At 41.1% G+C, this 23586-nt stretch overlaps 1 protein-coding gene across 3 annotated transcripts in view; it reads right to left on the reverse strand.

Moving 5' to 3' along the window:
• Positions 1 to 20850, reverse strand: part of LRIG2 (leucine rich repeats and immunoglobulin like domains 2) — a 42820-nt gene extending 21970 nt beyond the window's left edge. The window contains exons 1-8 of one of the 3 annotated variants that reach the window (XM_084611409.1): positions 20623 to 20850; positions 6656 to 6727; positions 6021 to 6095; positions 5211 to 5345; positions 4323 to 4466; positions 4065 to 4208; positions 2680 to 2823; positions 2289 to 2432 (exon numbers count right to left, since the gene is read on the reverse strand). In XM_084611409.1, coding sequence (XP_084467535.1) covers positions 2289 to 2432; positions 2680 to 2823; positions 4065 to 4208; positions 4323 to 4466; positions 5211 to 5345; positions 6021 to 6095; positions 6656 to 6727; positions 20623 to 20834 — 1070 coding nt within the window. In that variant the 5' untranslated portion in view covers positions 20835 to 20850. Of the gene's footprint in view, positions 1 to 2288; positions 2433 to 2679; positions 2824 to 4064; positions 4209 to 4322; positions 4467 to 5210; positions 5346 to 6020; positions 6096 to 6655; positions 6728 to 11798; positions 11816 to 20292; positions 20309 to 20622 lie in introns of those variants that run through there. The other 2 variants (XM_084611411.1, XM_084611410.1) reach the window with 2 other exon arrangements.
• Between the last annotated feature and the right edge of the window lie 2736 nt (positions 20851 to 23586).

Raw genomic sequence — 23586 nt, forward strand, 5'->3', positions numbered from 1 at the left:
TGAAACAGACCAAAAGTCTACCTAGTCCAGTATTTTGCCCGTGGCAGTAGCCATTCTTATTCATTTTGTAATACTGAAGTAATTGGTTCAGCACCTGCAGAAACACGTTCCACAAGTATGAGCCATCTATTAACTTTCCCTTTTAATCCACTTTAAACTTAACTTTAATTCAGGATGCCCAGAATTCCACCATTACTAACGAAGAGCTAGACTGTGCAACTTTACTTACACTGACGAGTGCTGCTGCACACAACAGACCCACCAACTGCAATGGGTAGCAGGGCTCACCACTGGGAACAAAGACTGCATAATCTAGACCCAAAATAATTTTGATGCTAAATTAGAGAATTTCCCTTTGAAGACTTGTTTAGGGGTAGGCAACATACACATCCCTAAAGTGAGGTTCTAATCAGAAAGTTGTACCAAGTAAGTGACACTGTGGTTACATGGGAATAAATGTAGCACAACACAGTAGTAGAAATACTTACTTCTGGAATACTCTCTAGGTTAGCTGAGTTTACAGCTTTGGATGGTTAATGCCCAGTCAGACATAATATTATAAAGTAAACAAGGTGATAAGATTTAAGACTTTGGAACTTTTGTTCTGTTTTTAGATATAATCTGATTTCTATTTTGCACATATTCTTAATCCATTGAATTTATAACCCATATATCATCTGCAGTTTTTGTGTGGTTACCCTACAAGTTTACTATTTTTAGAAGAAGCATTTAAGAGCATAGTGTACAAAGAATAATACTTAAGTCAATCTTAACACTAACACACTTGATAGATGGAGGACTAACAATGGAAATTATTTTAACTATTAAATTGTGTCTTGGTGACCATATACCTGTGCTATTTGGACCAATCTGGTGTTTTGTTTTTGTTGGTAAAGCATCAAGAGGGAAGGGAGAGGGGAAATAGAACTTCATTGTATGAGCTGATAGAATTTGCTCCTCATGCTCGGTGAGGCATGAATGTTCAGAGCCTTGTTAATCACCATTGCTCCCTTGTCTGCGACATTCCTGACCCTGAACCAAATGGCCTGCCTGTTAACTGTTTGACGCCCCTTAAAAACCCAACAAAACCTACTAATTAATCTGCTCTTGTTCTTTTTCATGCTACTCTAAATCTAAGAGATTAGTTTTAATTGTTTCATTAAAAGGTTGCATTAAGGTTAACAGAATATGACTGCTTACATAAGTGTCCAGTGATTTCACCTAAATAGGCGCTTTCTTAATGAACTGACAGAAGAGTTATAAACTTGCACACTTTTCCAACTAGTTTTGTGTGGAACCATTAGAAGTGTTCAGCTTCGAGGATGTTTTTAGCAAGAACCAGGATTGAATCCTTTTTGCTGGATAAATCCAGCCATAGTTACATGTATTAATGAAGCTCTTAAAATACGTGCAGTTATACCTTAGAACAGAGGTGGCAAATCTTTCTGCACTGTTATATATGCATTGTGAAGTGAGCATATGTGGAGGGCAGAAAAGGGGGAAGGCTTAAACAGTAATTTTTATGGCTTACATGTTTACTCCCATGGTACCCAGTCACTGTGAACTGAGTAAGTTACAGGCAACATTTGGGCCCAAGTTGACAAGGCATCCTCACATCTGATACTTGTGTTGACTTACTGAATGAAAAGGAAAAGGAGTACTTGTGGCACCTTAGAAGCTAACAAATTTACTACAGCATTAGCTTTTGTGCACTACAGCTTACTGCATCGGTTACATCCGATGAAGTGAGCTGTAGCTCACGAAAGCTTATGCTCTAATAAATTGGTTAGTCTCTAAGGTGCCACAAGTCCTCCTGTTCTTTCTGCATATACAGACCAACACGGCTGCTACTCTGAGACCTGAATGAAAAGGGTGATTAGACCACCTCCAGTGGCCCCGGCCGGGAGGTAGCGTCTCCAGAGCAGGTTTTCGAGCAACCTGGTCAGATGGTGTGCACTGACTCTTGCTGTTGGTTAACAGGATATTCTCCAGGGCTAACAAGCTGCTGCCTGCCACCAGCTCTAAAAAGTCAAGCTTTTAAAAAAACAAAACAAAAAAAAAAAAAACAAAACACTAAGTCTCTGGGCAGCAATTACTCGTACAGACAAACTGCTCCCTCAATCCTCCCATCCCTTCAAAGGCAAGATGGCAGCACAGCAGGGACTAAGGCTCCTATTGAAGGCTTTACAGGCTCCAACTGCCAGTAGCAATCACAGCCCTTGCTTTACAACTAAGGAAGCTAGCAGAAGTAAACAGGAGTTTTTAAATTGGAACCTTTCTGCACTTACAGAGTTTGAAGATTTGACAGCCATTTAAAGACACCATCGGCAATGTGAATGATTCTGTTGTCACCCAGATTTAATTTCTCCAATAAGCCAAGTCCCACAAAGGCAGACTCATCCAGGCGGGTCAACTGGTTGTATGACAAGTCTCTAGAAACATTAAGTGTACACAGTAAGGAGAAGACACAAGAGAGACTTACTGAAGGCAAGAATATCAGACGATGAGGTCACCAGAAATCAAGACTCCCTGTTCAGATTTATTTTCACTTAAACATTCTATTAGAATGTTTTGACAAAGTCCTAGCAAAAAGAGATGCAGCATTTTGTATGGATGTTCTAGCCAATCTGTTCTTGGTAACATCATGAAGTCCCCACTGAAATGCAGCCCAGCACTTACAGTTCAGAAAGTCTTTGGCAGAATTCCCATGCATCTGGACTGATCCTGTTAATGGCATTTTGGCTAACGTAGAGTTGTTGCAAAGTTCGCAAGCCATACAACCAGCCCTTGTTTATTTCTGTCAGGTTATTATGTTCCAGTTCTCTAAAGATTTAGAGAAGAAAATGTTTTCTAAGTAGACATTCAATGAGGAACACATTTTTACAGCACTTCCCATCAGTTGATCTTAGTGATTTGCTAACATTAAGCCTTGTAGAATGCATGTGGGATAGACAAGATTATACCCTTGTTATAGAGGCCAGAGGAGTAAATGGATGCCCACAAAAAGGGTAAATGACTGCCCACCGTCACAGTGAACCAGTGGAGGAGTCAGAATCCTGGCTTCTATCCTTAACTCAAAATTCTCTGTTCTATCCACTAGAACATACGGCCTTTTGTTTTAAATCAACTCTATTAAAATCTCTTGGTAGCACTGCTTAGGTCATCCAAACACTCAGACACCTAAAAGTCAAGACCTTATAGTTAAGCCACTAACACAAAGCAAGTCCAGGATTATTAGCACTCTCACTTGTACCTAGGTATTGTAAGAGACTCCAGGTCGCTCCCCTGCCCCCCCCCCGTCCTCACTCCCGTAACATGCTATGGGAACACATTTTTAATGAAGTAGTTTGCACAATTTCATTTCTTAGTTCTGCATATGATGGCAAGAGTAGTAAAACTGAGTGAGTCTGAACTTGAGATTCCCTTGGAAAGTTTCTGGGAGACTTCTCAATGGACACTGAACTTACGGGGACACCAAGCTTTAATATCAATCATACCTTAGTTGGAAGGCAGTCCTATCTGTAATGCCATCAGATACCCAATCAGAAATGATGGTTTCATTTCTATATTCTTTGGAGAACAATGGTTCAGGGATAGGTTGGGAAGGCAACATGCATACCTAATCATAGCTTTGACACAGCACCAATAGCTGGGGCCACAGGAACAGGTTGAGGCTGTCAGGATTGATATGTAACTGCCATAAGGATACAGTTTACTCAATAGCTGTGTGCATTACAGTGAAAAGACTGGAGAAATCTTAATATGGAAACAGATTCCATCAATGGAGTAGCGAGAGCGTGACACTTTCTGAATCACCTTGGTGGATGGAGCTAAGCTGGTAGAAGGGAGAGAGACAGTAATATCTTTATTCCTCTTTGGAGTTACCATGAAAGACGTGAAGCCGTAAGCTTCCCCAAGGAAGAACAGAAATGCAAACATTTTCTGTACTTCTCATCAACTATTCCAGTGAAGCCTGGCATCATGAGAGGCACAGTGAGGACCCACTTTCCCCGTTGGTGCCTGAAGAGGATATCTAACAAAATGCCATGAGCAGCCATACTTACAGTTCTTCCATATTATCCAATCCAAAGAATGCTCCATCCATTAGTTTGCTAATACCATTGCGCTGCATTTTTAATGATTTTAAGGATTCCAGACCCTGGAATGTAAGACTTTCCACTATTTTAATCCGGTTCCTTTTAAGTTCCCTTAAATAAAATAAGTTAGCCATAAGTGTTTAGATATCTTTCACTAAGAACACATTCTCAAGCAAATGATACAATTTTAAACATGGTTCATGGAGTTTAAGGGACATCACTTACAGGAACTGCACATGAGGCAATTTGAAGATCTTTGGTGGAATCATACTAATTCTGTTTCTGTTTAGTTTCACCACCACTAGAGAACTGGACAAATTATCAAAGCAGCCTGCTTCTAGGGTAGTTATTCTGTTGTTACTCAGATTCCTAAGAAAGGAGGAGAAAAGATTTTCTCAACATGGAAAATTCTACTTTAAAATTGCATAAGAATGTCTAACTAATATTTGTATTAGAACTAATTTCTTGTAAAGTTATTTGGTCTCATCAAGTCTCCAGTTTCAGGAATTCAAGTTCTGGTTTCATAGTTTAACCTATTTAATCCCAAAAGGACAACAGGCAAGAGCAGGCATGATAAAGACAATCAAATGACCTGGCCAAGATCAGCAAAAACTAGGGTACACTAGGAAGTAACCCAACGCTGGCTGTCAGACACAGGCATGTTAGTGTAGGAAACAGTCACTGCTAGTGTAGATGGGACAAAACCCTTTTCAACACAACCTGAGAAAGCATGATTATGACTAGGTACCATTGTGTTTTAAGTGATTTTGTCCCATCTACATTACCAGTTGTACTATTCAGAGGGACACATTGCTGTATGTAATAGGTCAGTACCCTACTATAGATGGGACCTTTCAGTGTAAGGCTCTTTGAGGCAAGGGATCGTGATTCCTATCAGTTTGTAAAGTACAAACACGTTTATAACATTGCCTACATAAGCAGCACATGGCTAGTCAACAATTCAGCCTGGGTGGGGAAAAAAGAATCCTTCTACTCTCAACCCCAGCCACTGGTTCTCATCTTTTTTTACAGCGGGGGAAAAAGGTGATGTTAGGTTGTACTAAAACTATGCACTTTTAGCACACTACAGATCAGTTACCTCATTATACTTACAGGTACTTCAACTGCATTCGTGGGAACGAAGAAGCTTTAATTTCTGATATGAGGTTAGAGCTAAGGTCTAGGTTCTCCAACAAAAGGTAAAGTTGGAGCTGCTCAGCATTTATCTCTGGAATTGTATTGTGAACTCTACAAACAAAAGAAACAGCAACATGAGGACGATCACCAGACCATCACTAGGGATGAGCACCACAACTAGCTATAATTGGGGGTCCAAGGATTAGGATTAATAACCCATGTCTGAGTTAAAAAAAAAAAATTAACGTACTGTTCTGGGTGTTAAGATTGATAAAACCTTATTTCAGGTCCTGGCAATGTTGGAAGTCCCCTTCCCACAACCATCTTGACAGTAAAGGTGGTTTTTCCAACAGTCAGATTTTAGCCCCTGGGGGGCTGGAAGTAAGCGGTTTCCTGTGTGAGTCCTTGAGTCTGGAACAGACACCCTTCCCCTTCACCCCTCCCTCTTCAAAGCACCTCATGGCTGTTTATAAGAGTGCATGGCAGAAATCCCCCACTTTCTGCTCTCCCCACCCCCACCCCGCACTCCCAGTAGCTTGCATTCGCTGGTGAGTTACAGTTACCTTTTGGTCAACTGTGTTACTAATGTCTTTTGTGGGGACGTGTGCTTTTAAAAAAAAAAATAAAAAAAAGTGCTGTACATCTGCCTTGAAGCATTTTAAACAAAAAGATATTTAAACAAGTTTAGCTTTTAAAAAATTAGCTGCTTTCAATTCCTTTGAGACAATCTTTTTCACTTGCTTATAAGAGAAAGCAATTTTTTCAAGTCTTTAAATATTTACTTACAATGAGAGAACAGTAATATTAGAAGTTGGTTCTCCAAAGTAGGGAATTTCACTTAGCTCATTGTAATTCATCTTCCTGAAAAAGAGATTTCTTTACTGACACTTCAAAAAGGGAAAAGCCATTCTAAACAGCTGAACAACTTAAACATTTCTCTTGATACTATAACGTTGTGAACATTTTATCTACATTAATGACATTTTGCAGTGGACAGTGCTGGTAGACTCCCTAAAAGCTAGTTTAGTAACAAAAGTTTGGAAGATTCAGCAATCCAAAACACAGAACTGCTTTAGGTAGTTAAATTAATGTAATGGCAACTAAAAATTAGCTACATTCAAAACAAAGTGATGCCCTGTTTCTATTTTAAAATAATGGAATGAGTACTAGATTTCTATGCTTCCTGCTGAAATGTGGTTCTGAGGGTTGAATATATCTCTGCCTTACATGTACTGTGCTACTAAAATAGGACTGTCAATTTCTGCTACCTTGATTCAGATATTTTTTAGTAATTCAGACAATCCTGATGTGCCTTAGGAGTCAGAGCTTAGAAATTGACAAGTTAAAATCCTAAATATGAACATGTAAGAACTCTGCAACAAAATGTTTAAAATAAACAATGATGACTTAAATTAACTTACACTTCTTGCAGTGTGTGAATAGACAAACCAATACTCCAGTTAGAGGACTGTAAGTGATTATGACTTAAATCCCTGGAGAATAAAGAGAAATAAGGGATTATTCTATAGTCTGAACCCAAGTAGTTGTGTACTCTACATTACAAGTTGTTTCATCTAAAATTCACAAGCATTTTGAATCCATTTTCATAGTTTTTGGAACATATTAGTCATATTACACCAAACAATAAAAAAGGTTTCCTCAAGCTTACTATATTAACTACTTGGGAAAATCTAGCTCTTTATGCCACTAATGGACTACCTCTGTTTAAAAAAAAAAAAATGGGTTGACAGGTTAAGAGATCATATGAAATATTTGCTAGGAGCACTTTTTGGAAGTTTAATGGCAGTTTTCCAAAGCTCACTAGGAAAGGCTCCCCATACCTTCGAAAGATGTATTGACAACACCCTTTTAAAATTCCAGCAATGCCTCTGAGAAGGTTTTTGCAGTAGTAACCCTGTTTTCTCACCCTCCCCAAGGGTAAAACCCTTGACAGATTCATATATCTTAGCAGTTAAGGGGAGTTATTTTAAAGAACAATCCCTGCACAAAGAGCACATAAGCAGGAGTCAAACAAGAGGTAGGAAAAAAGGAACTGGGGCACACTCAGAAGCACTTTTTAGCTCCAGTTTGTTTTCGTTTACAGAGGACACTAATGATGAAAAGGGAGGACAAATGGAACAGTAGGAAAGGAATGTAAGAGTTTGGTAGATAAAGAGACAGGAAAAATTAAGTCTTATCCCAATTCACCTCACATTTTGTAAAATGCTCTGCTTTTGTCTCAGACCTAACACGTCAATTGTTATACAATGGGGCCTACAAACCCAAACTGACATTGCAGCCCCATCATGCGGGACATTGTACAAGCATATAGTAAGACTGTAAGCTCTTTGGAGCAGGGACTATCTATTTTGAGGCTGAAGAAACTTACAACGGTTATCAAAATCATGCTGACAAAAGAAATGTGGTTCTAGCCTTAACTATGGAGAGAGAGAACGGTCACTCCATAATAAGGTTGTATTAAAATATTTTTTTTAAAATCCATCTCATTAATGCATTTTGGCTTCTATCCAGGGCAAAGATGAAACCCAGGTGGCTTGTGCTGACAGCCCAAACACGGTATATTAGAACAGGGCTGGCAACAGCAGCATTTTTGTGAAACAGTAAAGATAACAGAAATGGGTAACGGTTTATCTCACCCTAGCAAGCACATCAGTGACATATGCCTACATGTTTCAACAATGTCTTTACTAAAATAGAAAGTTCTGTTTCACTTAGCTTGAGTCACACCTGCCTATCAGGGAAGTATTGGATACTTTCACCCTGAACTTTCATTATAGCTTTACCATGATACAGTTAAATTAAGGTGGTATCAGCAATAGCAGCTCTCCTTTTGTGGAGCTCCTCTGATATAACACACACAGTCACACTTTAAGTGATTAACAGAGGCTACAGATGTATTACAGACATAGGCTGTATGAGTTATAAGCACATCAGCAAGAGGTGGCGCATATGGTTATAAGCAATTTGATCTATGGAACAAGCAACTGCTTAGTTTATAAATGGTGGTCTAATGGCTATTTCTAAACAGAACCTTAAAGTGCAATCACACATTCCATGCTTAAATTAGGCTTGCACATTAGTAGCTAAGAGTGGGTTTTGTTTTTGTTTAAAGAGAAAGGATGATTCTCTTTATAAAATACCAAATTTGAATGTAAAATTATTTCCACCATTAAAGTGAATTCCATGATTTCACAGTCCTTTAGCATTTTAACAACTTTCCGGTTTGAGTGAACTCACATCTGAAAACTCATTTGTTAACTTTTCCCTACATCACAGAAGATAGTTGTCGTGGACACTAACCTTATTTCCATCAATAAAGAGAGATGGGATAAACACCGGATGGGATCTTAAAATCCTTATTGGATTCCCCAGAAAGAACTTCTGTGCTTAATTTTATGCCAGAATCTGGGAACAATTTTTATGCTTCAACAGTGAATGGGACACACTCTAAGATGCGTGTAAGAGATGCATGCACTTGCTTGAAAACCTGGTTCTCTCTCAACTCAGAATTTAGTTGAAGACAAAAAAAGGCATTATCTGAAATTATGCAGCTTTTTTTGAATGATTGAGACTGCTGCATCCAAAGACAACAGCTGGCCTTAAATCATATGGGTACCTGCTAGAGAATGGGGAGGGCAGGGCATGGTGCACACAATGTCACTAAACACTTAACCGTAAAACAAGCACATATCACATTATATAGAAATATTAGCAAGTGTGGGGGACGTCAGAAAGACTGATAAGTGCACTCAAGCAAATGGATTTTTCTGGCGTGCAAGCTTGTCAGAACTTCCTACACTCAAGCTAAAACAAGTGCAAAGATAAGTTCCAATTGCCACACATGGAAAAACTGACCACATTTTTGCAGACTGATCAATCACATAGTGATCTTTACCATTACTTCACTTCAATTTTCTCATGAACAGAGAGTGAAAATGCCGTAATCATTGAATCAGGAGGGGCCACAGCAGTTACAGAATAATTTACTTATTCTAAAAGGATAGCCTCTCTCTCAAAACTGATGTTTACTGGCTGTTTGTGCTCTGACCATCAACATCACATCCCCTGTGGACTAAAAACTTCCCCAATTGTTTGCTAATTCAGGAAGTCAAATGTGCCAGAGGACTAGAGATTCAGGATACTCAGCTAGACTATCTATTGTGAGTGGCCAGTCCCAGCTGCTTCAAAAGAAATTTCAAGGAACACCATAAATGAGAATTATGAATAACTGACTCACATGGGACATTACATCCCAAATCCAGGTTCACAGTGGCTGTAACCTGAACCGTGATGGTGTACATCTCTTACAATGTTTGTACTCCTATCTAGTGTAGCCGTGGATGTTTCATGCCAAATTTTTTTAATCCTGCTAAATTCGTGGCCACGACACCTTGTAGTCATGAGTTCCATGTGCCCGAACTCACCACACAGGTCTCAGCACCCTTATTTAAGCTTCTAAGTATGCTTGACCTGCCATAGCTGTCTCAGGCATCTTCCTCGTCAAGAGCTCCTACAATGTAATCAATAGCCCTGATGAATTTAGTCCTTGTAACAACACTAGATTGTTGCAACATAGACACTAAGTTACTAATGAATCTTAATTTCTTTCACCACTCCAACCTCTAGAAACTCTGATGCTATTCGAGTATTAATAGAGTGAAGAACGAAAACGTCTTTGTGAAGAAAAAATGGATTTTAGTGTTAAGAAATCAACTCCTAATCATGCTAAATCATCTATAGTGACACAGGTGTAAAAAAATGACTTCTAAAAATTCTAGATATCATGCAGTCAGACATGCTGTTAATGTCGCTCTTTAGTATCACTGGGATGCAAATAATTTAGATAAGGCATGCAGAAATCCAAACAGGTTTGTGAACGAGAATTTGGTGCTTCAAAAAAATTCAGAGATACCCTCAGAAATAGATGAACAATACAAGTGATATTTTTCTCCTTCTGCAGAGCCAGTGAAGATGAAATACAGGTGAAATCCTGTCCACATGGAAACCAGTAGAAAGACTCCCCGTCAACTTCCATGGGGCCAGGATTTCACTCTTCATTTGTAAGAGAATTATAGACAACACATCTGTATCCAGCATTTTGTAGCATTACTTGAATACTAACTGAAATGCCAGTGGCTCCTGTAAGAGAACTCTCCTTTGCAGAATTGTTTTCACATGGAGTTTCTGCAACACATATTGCTTGTCAATAGTAAGAGTGAAGCCGCCACCATTTAGACCTTTTCTTTTAAAAAAAATTTAAGCAGCAAAATATTAAGAACTAGATGAACTGCCTTTTCTTCCATCTGATTTGTATGGAGTGCAACTCTCTCTGGCACTAACAGGTATGCTCATCACAACAGTGCTAAAAACAACACAGCAGATGAATTACGAACATTTTGATCATGGCAATTACACATACAATGGAAGAACAGCAGAAAGCAGACAAATTCAGTCCTGTAGGTTTATCCACTCATTAACCTTGTACTCATAGGGTGAAATCCTACTTTTCAAATCCAGTCAAGAAATTAAGAATAGTCTGGAAATTGGATGGTTTGAGCAACTGATACTGGGTTAGAACCTGTTGCTCAATTCCAGCACAGGTCTGTGGTCACCTAGAGCTTTATGAAACGTGTTCAGTGTCTGAAAGAGGTCTTGTGGCTTCAGTCTGCTTCCAGACAAGCAGAGTTGACACACAAAAGCCACCACTTGAGTGGCCATCAAAGACAAGGAACCAGGAATTGACTAGGTCATGGGAAACTGAACAAGTCTTGTCCCTTAATTTCAGGCATATTTTAGCAGTCATTACCATTAGTTTCTGAAGTCAGAGATTATGTTTAATGTCATTTGAAATCTGTGCCTCTACACTTTCAGGGAGGACATAACAACAGCACTGGTTCATAGTGCTAACAGCCGGAGATAGTGACTGGCACAAATGATAATCAGAATGATGTGAAAAAGATCCTACACCTTGGAAGCACATTATTTTACAGCAGAGTTTAAAATTTACTCTTTGGGCTACTGGTGTGTAGAGAGCTGCCTGCTCACATGTTGCTATCTCTGCATTTCCATGCTGTAACTAATATTAGTAATAAATAACTTTCTAATATCACCTTTCCATGTCAGCAATTGTTGTAGTTGCTCTAGAGAAGTTTTTCAGTCTTAAGTGGGATGGGAAGAGGGAGATCACCACAACATAATCTCTGTATTAGAAAGAGGGCTACTTTATGAAGCAGTTTGAGTACACTTGTCCTGATGGTTTACTTCAAGTCTTACTGGTTCCTCAAACTAGCAGTGCTTTCTTGGCACTGACAGAACTGGAGCAAGCTCCAGACCTTGTATTTTTTTGTTCTCTGGGGCATTCATGTGTTACCATGGGAATGTATGCTAATTTCAGTTAAAAGCTACTCTGAAGCTGAGACTCTGTTAGATCAGTACATGGCATATCTAATACTGTGCTGCAGCTAAATAAAATCCTCTTCCGCCCCCCCCAAAAACCCCAACCCAAACCCACAACACAGTTTCTGTACTCATCTTACACCGTACCTACAAGCGTGAGAAATTCTAGGACAGCCACAGTCCAAAGGAAGCTGACGAATTCCTAGTGACTTAAGAAATGAAAAATTAGGATTGTCGCCCTAAGCCCACCGCATTCTAAAAATACAGATCTTTATTCTGCACTTGAGGAAACCTGTGCTGTAAGGAGCATAACCTATAGTTACCAAAGACTAATGGATAAGGAAAGTAGAAACCAAATTTCTGGTCTCATAGGAACCAGCTTACATTTCCATTGAGCTCCTGGCTGCAGATTCAGTATCCTTGTTCTTTTAACAGACTATTTCACTTATTTTCAACCTTTGCCATTGGACCATTGAATTCTCCCAGTCTTGGACAAACATGCCAGTCTACAGCAGATTTTTTTTGCTTTCCCATCAGGAACCATCAACAAAATCCCTTATATTCAGGAGATGTGAAAAGAGTAAAAAGCCCCTGAGATGGAACAAAAAATCTAGCCAGGTATAATCCAGTGTATCAATCTTGTGGTTCAAGAGTCCAAGGTACTTCCTGAGCTTTCAATGCCAGGATGCAGTGGATTAATCATTTAGAGTAAGCCAGTTCAAAATGAACATGGGCACTGCAGAATGGCCTGGTTAATTAATAGCCACAACTTGCAAGCAAGCAAGAACAGTTCATGAAATAACCAGGCATTGAGAAAAAGCATCTAGGAAAGCATCAATGTGGATTTACCCCGCTTGGCTAGGCTGGAAAACTCTAGCCCTTCTATAGATTTGTGTAGTTCATCAGTGACTAAATATGTGAACAGAGACTTCTCACCTACTGTTATGCTATCAATGATACTAGCTTGAATCATTCCTCACTTCATTAAACTCCCTTAATTTTTATATTTGATGAAACTAATTAAATGAATCCTGGAGTGCCAAAGCAGGAAAGTTTATGCTCATAAAGTTATAAAATTTAAGGTAATGACACATTCAAATGTTTAGAATAACTATATTCCAGCAAATAATTCAGAAGATATTGACTGCAGGAATACGTTGGGCCTTGCAGCAGGACAATAAACTTGCATTATAATGGGCAGAGGAGATTAATTACAGCATAACAGCAAATAGTTTATCACCTTGATTATTAATATATGATCTGACACACAACAAAGCCCATAGTTTAACTAGTCAAATTCTAATGTCTGATTTGTCTACCAAATGATATTATGCTGAAGCCTCTCTCATTAAGATTACTGTGAAGATATAAATGTAAAGTTCTAAAGCAAGGTGTTTTATTAAGAAGGAGATCCAAATTGCAAAATAGGTTTTCACTGACAAGATACTGAAGTAAGACTACCTGCTTTTTCAAGAACTTTTGCATTTGGTGCATTAGAGCATAATTTTGGACACTGTTTATAACTAGTCACCAACTATTGCTTATGCCATTCATTTTCAAACGGATCATTTGGTTTTTCTAACATTTTACATTTAGTGATCAAACAAGTCTGACTTTCCAAACAAGGGGACAAATTATTCAGGCACACAGGTAAGACTTTCTGCTTCTTTCATCCTAAACTCTAAGTATAATTTGTATTTTCTTGTCCTGAAAAAATCTGCTTGGATTTGCACTGTGAAGTTCCTGTTTTGCAGCATGCACATTGCTCTGTGTAATCACTGTATTTTAAAGTTTCATCTTGTGTGGTATATAAGTCATCTAAACATTCACTGTGAGCTGAACGATTTTTTATCTGTTAAGTAAATAAGAGGAAACGCACATACCAAACTGAAAAGGAGTACTTGTGGCACCTTAGAGACTAACCAATTTATTTGAGCATGAGCTTTCGTGAGCTACAGCTCACTTCATCAGATGCATACCATGGAAACTGTATCCACGTGCAGTTTCCACGGTATGCATCCGATGAAGTGAGCTGTAGCTCACGAAAGCTCATGCTCAAATAAATTGGTTAGTCTCTAAGGTGCCACAAGTCCTCCTTTTCTTTTTGCGAATACAGACTAACACGGCTGTTACTCTGAAACATACCAAACTGCTGCCTTTATAAGCCCTGGAGAATGGTCCAAATCCAATGTAACTGAATAAGTAGATGCTGGAGTTTGATATGACTACAATATTCCCATTGCTTAAGTGTATAATGTTTAACATCTAATATCATTTAATGATATATCAAGATACAGTCTAAAGTCCATACAGTGTGGAAACTGTACTGTAAGCTCGATCTGATCACAACTATATGAACACGCTATACTTTAGATTCACCCTCCAGAAGTGTAGTCTCCAAATCTTCTCTCCAACAATAAAATGGATAGGTATGTCAGTTCACTTGTCGGATGTCAAATCTGGATTACCTGTCAGATGCATTCCACTAGATGGCAGCTCCATGGGTGCCTCCCCCAGCCCCCCCAATAGATTTTAAGGACAGAAGGAATCACCACTGGGATCATCTAGTCTGACCTCCTGCATAACACAAGTCATAAGACTTCACTTAATTAATTATTGCTTCAAGTCCAATAGCTACAGCTGAACTACAGCACATCTTTCAGAAAACTATGGATGCTCTTATAAATCAGGTTTTAAGTAATGGAAAAACCACCACAGCCCCTGGTAACTTACCTTGACTTAAAAATGTGTACCTTATTTCTTAATATGTAGTCTGTTTGTCTAGCTTCAACTTCCAACCATTGGATCTTATATATCCTTTGTCTGTTGGATTGAAGGGATCGTTATCAAATTTCTATTTCCCATTTAAGTTCTTATAGACTAATCAAGTCACCCCTTAACGTTCTCTTTGATAAGCTGAATGGACTGAGATCCTTGAGTCTTTCACTATATGGTATGTCCTTTAATCTCTTAAACACTCTGTGGCTCTTTTCTGAACTCCCTCCATTTTTTCAACTTCCTTCCTGAGTTGTGGGCACCAGAATTGGACATACTATTCCAGCAGTGTTTTACCAGTGCCATACAGTGGTAATAAGATCGCCCTGCTTCTATTTGATAGTCCCCTATTTATATATAATTCTTTGATGTTAGTCCTTTTAGTCAGAGTCACACTGGAAGCTCATCTTCAGCTGCTTATCCATCATGACTCCCCCTTCCATCTTCTTCAGACTCTGTCCCAGGATTGATCTTCCCCCTCCCCGTACATATGGCCTACATTCTCTGTTCCTATATATGACCTTGCATTTGGCCACACTGAAACCAGAGCTGTGAGAAGAACCAATTTTTTAGCTTGCTGGCAATTCTGAAAATTCTAAAATAAGTTGTTTCAAGCTGAACTAAAAAAACCAATTAAAAAAAATTCAGTTAACTGAAGAGTCAAAAAATGTGTTTCAAGTCATACAAAATGTTTCATTTTAAAAACCTAAATGTTTTGGCTTTGACTATTTTTATATCTTGATTTTTAATACAATTAAAGAAAATTTTGAAGTGAAATTCATTTCAAGTCCAAAAACATCAAAATATTGTGTTTTGAAAAAAATGTACAGATATATCCAAAATAACATTTCCTTTTTTCCTGACAAACAAGTCATTGAAATCGATAAAGACACAAAATGTTTTGGTGTTGCCAAACCTACATCTTTCTCCCAAAACGTTTTGGCTGAAAAATGTTACTCAGCATTAATTGAAAAAACCCTTTAAAAAAACAAAGCCAAACCCTGTTCCCAGTTTACTGAGCAGCGACCTGTCTTCATTATTTATCACTCCCTCAGTCTTTGAGTCATCTGCAAACTTTCAGCAATGATTTTGTCCCAGCTCATTGATTAAATAGTGTAGGGCCCTACTAGAAACATACTATCCTAATGAGGATTCCTCATTTGCCGTTATATTATGAGATTACTGCATTGTCCAGTTTTTAATTCATTTACGGTGTGTCTCATCTCTAGTCTAGTTTCAGAGAAGCAGCTGTGTTAGTCTATATTCACAAAAAGAAAAGGAGTACTTGTGGCACCTTAGAGACTAACCGATTTATTTGCGCATAAGCTTTTGTGAGCTACAGCTCACTTCATCGGATGCATTCAGTGGCAAATACAGTGAGGAGATTTATATACACACAGAACATGAAAAAATGGGTCTCTTGATTTTGTCTCATTCTAGTTTCTTAATCAAAGTGCCTCACGATACCAAGTTAAATGCCTTACAGAAGTCCAAGCATATTAAATCAATACTATTCCTTTTATCAAACCTGCAATCTCAAAATGTGATAGATCTTATCAAACTATTTCCCATAAATCCACATTGATTGACATTATATTACCCTCTTAATTATTGATTAATGGAGTCCTGAATCTGCCATTTCATTATTTCCCCCCCTCCCCCCCGCCGCCGCCCCAAGATAGGCTATCAGGCCTAGGTAGCTGACCCTGTTTATCCTTTTTAAATACTGGCATAATGTTAGTTTTCTTCCAGTCCTCTTGAACTTCTCCAGTGTTCTGAGAGTTCTAAATGGTCCCTACCGCTCCTCCAGTAGCTTTTAAAGCTCTTTGGTAAGAGTTATCTGGACATGCTGATTTAGAGATCTTTAGCTTTAGTGCTTGTCTTCCACACAAACTGTGGAATCTAATCAATACTAGGGATATTGCATCATTGGTAACCATGTTTTTCCTCCCTTATGTCCTAAGAGAAACATTTGGAATGATGGTTTTCTGAACACTTTATCACAAGCCCACATTTTAGGACTGACCCACTTACCCAGGAAAAAAAAAAAAGCAGCCTACTGGAAGCTATATCTGCCAATAGTTTGCATAAATTTTTCCCAAAGAATAAGATAAGAATTTCTGGTCCTTTAAAGCAATAAGGGGCAGAACTGATGTCAAAGTGCATGGGTGTTGACATTTATTTCGTGTTAAGAGATTTAATTCTTAATTTACACAACAATGCAGGTAAATAACTGAATAGTAAATGGCTTTTGTGCATTATAGCTTTTTGTTTCGACCAAGAACATTTAGAGTAGTTGTGGAAGTAGTTATGTTCCCCACCCCAGATGCTTCTTGCGCTAAACTCCTGAAAACCATAACAGAGAACATATACTTAATTATTGTTTACAGCATTTGTCAGATTGCACAATCTTGCAAAGGAGCCAACAACACTTCTTCCCATTGCATTCTGTATGAAAGTTTTAAACACACCCCTTTATCTGCTTGGAGAACGACATAAGTACTTTCATAAGCTAGAAAATCTGCCCTCATTAAATAAAACAGATTTTTTTGTTTTGTTTTTGTGATTAGCTACCTGATGAACTACAGTTATTCTTCAGGAATATTTTCCTTGGAGAAAGTCTGAGTTAAGACATTCCCAAATAACACTGGCAGAGGTTTTCAAGGTTTGTTAAATCTTATAATAGCCTGGTTAGCAGGCTGTATTTGCGTGCTGAATTCAACTTTGTAGCTTCCCTTTATCAGTTCTTATTGTTTATGGCAAGGAGGGAACATACCTTTTGTGTTGCATTACCCACCTACAGGATAGTGAGCGGAAGACAGAGCATGTTAACTGAGACATGCCCTACTTTTCACAGTTCAGATCCTTGTTTCCTCCCAAAGCTACAGCTTTTCACAGGCAATTCCTGTTTATGACTATATACATAAGCTATGGGATTCCAGAACTTGGGATTCCAGTTATACATATCTGAATATGGGTTTTGCATTTATCTTCCAAATGGATGTTAAACAGTTTTGAGCATCTGAATTCTCCTTTCATCAATCCAATGCAAGTCAACTGGGCCTAATCTACATAGGGAAATACATAGAGATGGTTTTGGTCCAAGATAAGGTCTGCCCGTTCTTTTATACACAAGGACATTTGATTTCCCTCAAACTCAGTCCCAGATCCACAAAAGTATTTAGGTTCCTAACATCCACTGATTGCAATCAAAGTTAGGAGCCTAAATACTTTTGTGGATCTGGGACTTTACCCCTTCTCTTCCAAATAGCAGCAAGTGTTATGCAAAGGTTATTAGTATTTATGTTTAATACAGTGGTGTCTAAGGATAAGACTTTCAAGGACATAACAGAGCAGTCCCACCCACCCCCAGTCTGACACATTCTGTGCTGTTAAGGAGGATGAAAGTCATGTGGAAGGAGAACATTAATCTGGAGTGGAGGGAAACCATCCCATAGTTGGGACCCTCCTTAAAGATGATGTGCTGGTACCCTCTCCCACTAAGGATACCCCTCCTGGGGAGGGAACCCTAGTTATTAGGAAGACCCAGGTAATAATAATTAGGGATTTGATCATTAGAAGTATAGATAATTGGGTTTGTGATGACCAGGAGAACTGCATGGTAAATTGCCTGCCAGATGCAAAGGTTATGGATCTCAAGAGGCATCTAGACAGATGTGCAGTGCTGGAGACGAACCAATGACATAGGGAGAGGTAGGAGAGAAGTCCTGGAAGCCAACTTTAGGCTGCTAGATAAGAGATTGAAGTCCAAGACCTCCCATGGGAGCATCCTCTGAACTGCTTACAGCTCCACATGCAGGGCCAGAAAGACAGGCAGAATTGCAAGGTCTAAATGCCTGGAGGAGACGATGGTGTGGGGAGGAGAGTTTTAGATTTATTAGCAACTTTTGGGAAAAGGAGGAGCCTATTCAGGAAAGATGGGCTCCACCTAAAAACAAAAACACAAACACAAACAGATCCAGACTGCTGGCATGTAAAATTGAAAAGACTGTAGGATATTTTTTAAACTAGGGGAAAGCTGACAGGTGTGAAGGAGCATATGGTTCAGGCAGAGACATCTCTTGGAGAAGAATTTATTAAAGGGGGAAATCTGAAGTAAATATGAATATGAAGTAAAGAGGATAGGAAAGAAGTTGGTAATGTACAGGTAGAAGATAGATTGGAACAGTCAAAATGACTGCAACACCACACCTATGATTGCATATGTTGCCACCTGAAGTGTGAAATCCATGCAAATTTCATATAGTCATATAATCTGTCTAGCTTTATAGAAAATTTATAAACTCTTACAACCTATACCAGGGGAATTTGACACTTTTTGGCTTACCTAAAACTATCACTTTTAAACTAATCACAGATACTAGCAAATACCTTGATTAGCCAAATAAAAAATTAAGCAGTTACATTTTCACTGCGCTCAATATTAGCTGCCCGTTAAAATCTGTAGAAGTCCAAAGAGGATGTTCCAATAAAGAAGTCAATTGCATTTCTATAATACCTTTAAATCTACAACTCACAGGATCTCAGAGCTTCACAAAACATGTGCATTCAGCACCACTGAATTGCAACCACTAACTAGCACAGGTGGTGCAGGGAGAAGAAATAAACTGGCAAAGAACAAGTCAAATCCAATTCTTTAGAAAGGACCAGTAGCTTTCTAATATATTCACATGGACTACACTGGACCCCAGGTTACAAGGTGATATTGAAAAGTTAACTGCATGAATCTCAGTTTCTCTCTTTCCAGAAGATGAAGGGCAGAATCCACTGGGATCAGAACTGGTGTTTCAAATCAAGTCATTACCTCATATCATGGACTGTGAAAGAAAGATGTTATTAAACAGTTTGGAGCATTTAAATTCTCCTTTTATCAATCCAATATAAGACAACTGGGCCTAATTTACATCAGGAAATTGAGACAGTGTTTTGGTCCATGATAGGGCCAGCCTATTCTTTCACAGCTAATGGCATTTATTTCCCCTCAAACTTTGGCCCAGATCCACAAAGATATTTAGGTTCCTAACGTCCAGTCTTTTCTCGGTTAGACTAAAACCAGAAACTTTGCACAATACACCTCTCTTGGCAGTCAAGGAAAGCAAATTTGCACTTTATACCAATAAAATACTATTGATTAGATTCACTTTCTCATCTGCAACAATACAATGATATTGTTCCTTTCCCCCAGATACCAGATTATATACGTTGTGGTTCAGTTTCTACGAAAGCATTACCTCAAGACATCTCTTTCTATTGCTAAACTATTCTGTAGTACATACTCTACAAGAGAAAAATTGCAGTTCCATTATATAGTTTGGAAGATCAGCTGTCACTTAAAGTCAATTTCCAGGCTAAATAAAGATCAAGAAGCAGGACACATCTGAAAATGACAGCTTTCAGAAAAGGAAGCCCTCTAGAACAGGGATGCTTTCCCAAAACACATCCTGCTTACTAAAGTTTATTTCATTTCAATCAAAAGGACAGAAACAGCCACCTGCTTTAAGAGCGGACCTATTCAACCTAACATGCAGCAAGAAAGCGGTCTCCTGCCGAGCGCTCAGCAAGCCCTGCCCGCCCATCAGAAGCCGCCGACAGGTTCAGTCCAGACCCGGCCAGCCGCGGCCCGCCGAGCTGGACAGCGTATCGTCCACCCCGAGGCGGCCGGAGCCGGAGCTTCGCACCGCACGGGCCAGGCCCTCCAGCAGCTACTGCCCCCGACCTCAGCGACCGGGGCACCAGGCGGCTGCGTCCCCTCGCGGGCTCTGAGCGCCAGGGCGGCGGCGCCGGCGACCCACCGGGACGGGCTCTGCCCCCGGCCTCGGGGCCCAAGGGAGCCGGCCAAGCTCACCTACTTCGCCACCCCAGAATCCGCGGGCGGGAACGACGGGGCGTCGCCAGGCGGCCCGGCCCGGCCGCCCCCGGGACTGCAGCGCCTCGCCCCGGCTGGGGCTGCGAGCCCGGCACCGGCACCGCGCCCCGGGGGCGGCCGGGGCCGGGGCCGGGCCGGGGCCGGGCCGGCTGAAGCCCCGCGGGCCGCGCCCCAGGGGGCCCGCCGGGACCGGGCTGTGCGGCGCCGCGAGCCCCCCAGCCGGGGCGGCCCGGCGCGCAGGGAGGCGGGGCAGGGCCAGGCGCCTTGGCAACCGGCCCCTAGCAACGGCCGCCCCCCCCCCGTACTCACAGGCCCGTGGTGCCGGCGGGCAGCGGCGGGATCCTCCGGCGGCCCGCGCCCGGCCCCCCCGGCAGGCGGAGGCGGCTGCAGTCCAGCAGGCCGCGGCGGCAGGAGCAGGGCGCGGCGCAGGCCTCGCCGGGCGGCCCCCCGGCCGCGCACAGCCCGCACAGCAAGAGCAGCAGGGGCAGCGCCCCGCGCCGCCGCCGCCCCGCTCCTCGCATCCTGCCGGCCGCGGCCCTGCCCCAGGCGGCTGCGGGGCGCGCGCAGGCCGGCGGAGCCGCGAGCCCCGCCCACCGCGCGCGGCGTCCGCCCGGCCAGGTGACAGGCAGCAGGGGGCGGGGCTACGAGCTGGCACCTGAAGGGGGAGGAGCCAATAGAAGGAGGTGAGGCGACAACTCGCGCGCTCTAAGGGGTGGGGCTAGAGCGTGACCGCTCACGTGGGAGGAGCCAGCCTGGGGAGGGGGTGGGGCTTCTGTCCCTGGGCGGGTTCTTGGCTCCCACGTGGGAGGACATTGAGCCAGGCCCCTCACAGTGGGGAAGGTGGGGGAGCCAGAGCGCTGGGGAAGATGTGGCCGTGCTGCTGCTCTTGCTGTACCTGGTCCGGGGGTAAAGCTCGCCAGGGCTCGTCCTCCGGCCCGCGCACCAGCCAGAAGCTCCTGGGACGTGTGTCATTAACACGCCATAGCAACCAAATGTAAAATTAAAATTGAATGCAACTTCTAAAGCAGGGGACAGGGGAAAGAAAACACAAGACTCAGCCATTGAACAAAGCTCTTCTTAAAACCCATCCAGGCAAAGGGATGGGGGAGGGGGGTTTCTCATAGAGCAGCTGGGAGGGGGAACAGCATCTGGAGTGTAGGAAGTTGTGATTTATTATTATATTATGGGCACATCCAAAGGCCCAAGTTGCTACCTTTAAAATGATATTTCATTTGTATAATGAGCAATAATCTCCCCCGCAGAAATGCTGAGCTGATCATATGGTTGAAATGCAATTCAATCAGTGGGATATTGTCAACTTAAAAACCGCATTTCCATCTGAAAATTTCCTTCTATCTGTCGTTACAAAGAACCCCTAGGATTTCTATAATGAAGAAAGGTCAGAGAGACTTCTCTATTTTTCCCTACCTTTTTTCAATTTGTTTACTTTATGGATGGTCCACTACACTGTTTTACAGATGGTCAGTTGCATTTCCTGTCTCTGAAGTGGATTGGGGCTGTGCCTTTAAGGACTGTGGTTCCCAGACTGGGAGTCTGGGGGGTGGGCTGTGAAGCTCTTGCTTTTATGCACAGTCAGTTGGAACCAGACTCAGAATAATGCAGATCTCTTGCAAGCATTTTAAGCATAGTGATCACTCATCACCACCTCATACAGTAGCACCATGGCATCACAATACTCATGCTCTGTGTATGTTCTTCCTCTGGCTGCGCAAGCGGGTGTAATCAGTAATTGTAGGGGGCACAGTGCCCATCTATAAAAAGGGAAATAAGGCCAACCCAGGAAATTACAGACCAGTCACCTTAACTTCAGTAGCTGGAAACATAATGGAGCAAATAATTAAGCAATCAGTTTGCAAACATATAGAAGATAATGAGGTGATAAATAGCAGTCAGCATGGATTTGTCAAGAACAAATCATGTCAAAGCAACCTGATAGCATTCTTTGACAGGGTAACAAGCCTTGTGAATATGGGGGAAGCTGTAGATGTGGAATATCTTGACTTTAGTAAGGCTTTGGATATTGTCTCGCATGATCTTCTCATAAACTAACTAGGGAAATACAACCTAGATGGAGCTACTATAAGTGCATAACTGGTTGGAAAACAGTTCCCAGAGAGTTTCCACTGAATGCATCCGATGAAGTGAGCTGTAGCTCACGAAAGCTTATGCTCAGATAAATTGGTTAGTCTCTAAGGTGCCACAAGTACTCCTGTTCTTGTTCCCAGAGAGTAATTATCAGTGGTTCACAGTCATGCTGGAAGGACACAATGAGTGGGGTCCCTCAGGGATCAGTTCTGGGTCTGGTTCTGTTCAATATCTTCATCAATGATTTAGATAATGGCATAGAGAGTACACTTATAAAGTTTGCGGACAATATCAAGATGGGAGGGGTTGCAAGTGCTTTGGAAGATAGCATTAAAATTCAAAATGATCTGGACAAACTGGAGAAATGGTCTGAAGTATATTGGATGAAACTCAATCAGGACAAATGTAAAGTACTTCACTTACGGAGGAACAATCAGTTGCACACATACAAAATGGAAAATGACTGCCTAGGACGGGATCTGGGAGTCATAGTGGATCACAAGCTAAATATGGGTCAACAGTGTAATGCTGTTGCAAAAAAAAAGCAAACATCCTTCTGGGATGTATTAACAGGAGCGTTGTAAGCAAGATAGGAGAAGTAATTCTTCTGCTCTATTCCACACTGATTAGGTCTCAACTGGTTGCCAGTTTTGGATGGGCATATTCCTGGAGGTTTCTTCAGATGACATAATCTTTAATTAAAGATTAATCTTTTCATTCCCCTGGAGATGCCAGGACAATCCTGGAAGGCTGGTAACCCTACCAGTTGGCTGCAGCCCAGCCCTGCAGGGAGAAACTAGAGCTTCTAGGGGTAACCCACACTGAATCCGGCAGTTGGATCTCAATACAGTTTCCTGTAGTTTTACAGGTTGTTGGGCCTTATAGGTCTGCAGCCATTATATGTTGAGATGCCTGTATAGTTCTCAGTCCCAAGAAGGAAAATAAGTATTTGTTTATACAGCAATGGGCTATAGTTAAGGGGATAGGGAAGTCTGCTGCTTGCCTACAAGGCTGGTGCCTTCCTCTTGTTATTCTAGGAAGCAAGTTTAGAATTAAATAAGCAGGGCAGTTGTGTTTGTATGTGTATAATTGAGATACAATGCAAACAATTCATCCGAGTGCAGAGAAGGGTCAGTTAATCTCTCAGGGGAATATGTCTGTCGGGTA

Source organism: Lepidochelys olivacea (genome assembly GCF_965140295.1).
Source record: "Lepidochelys olivacea isolate rLepOli2 genome assembly, chromosome: 21".
NCBI lineage: Eukaryota > Metazoa > Chordata > Testudines > Cheloniidae > Lepidochelys > Lepidochelys olivacea.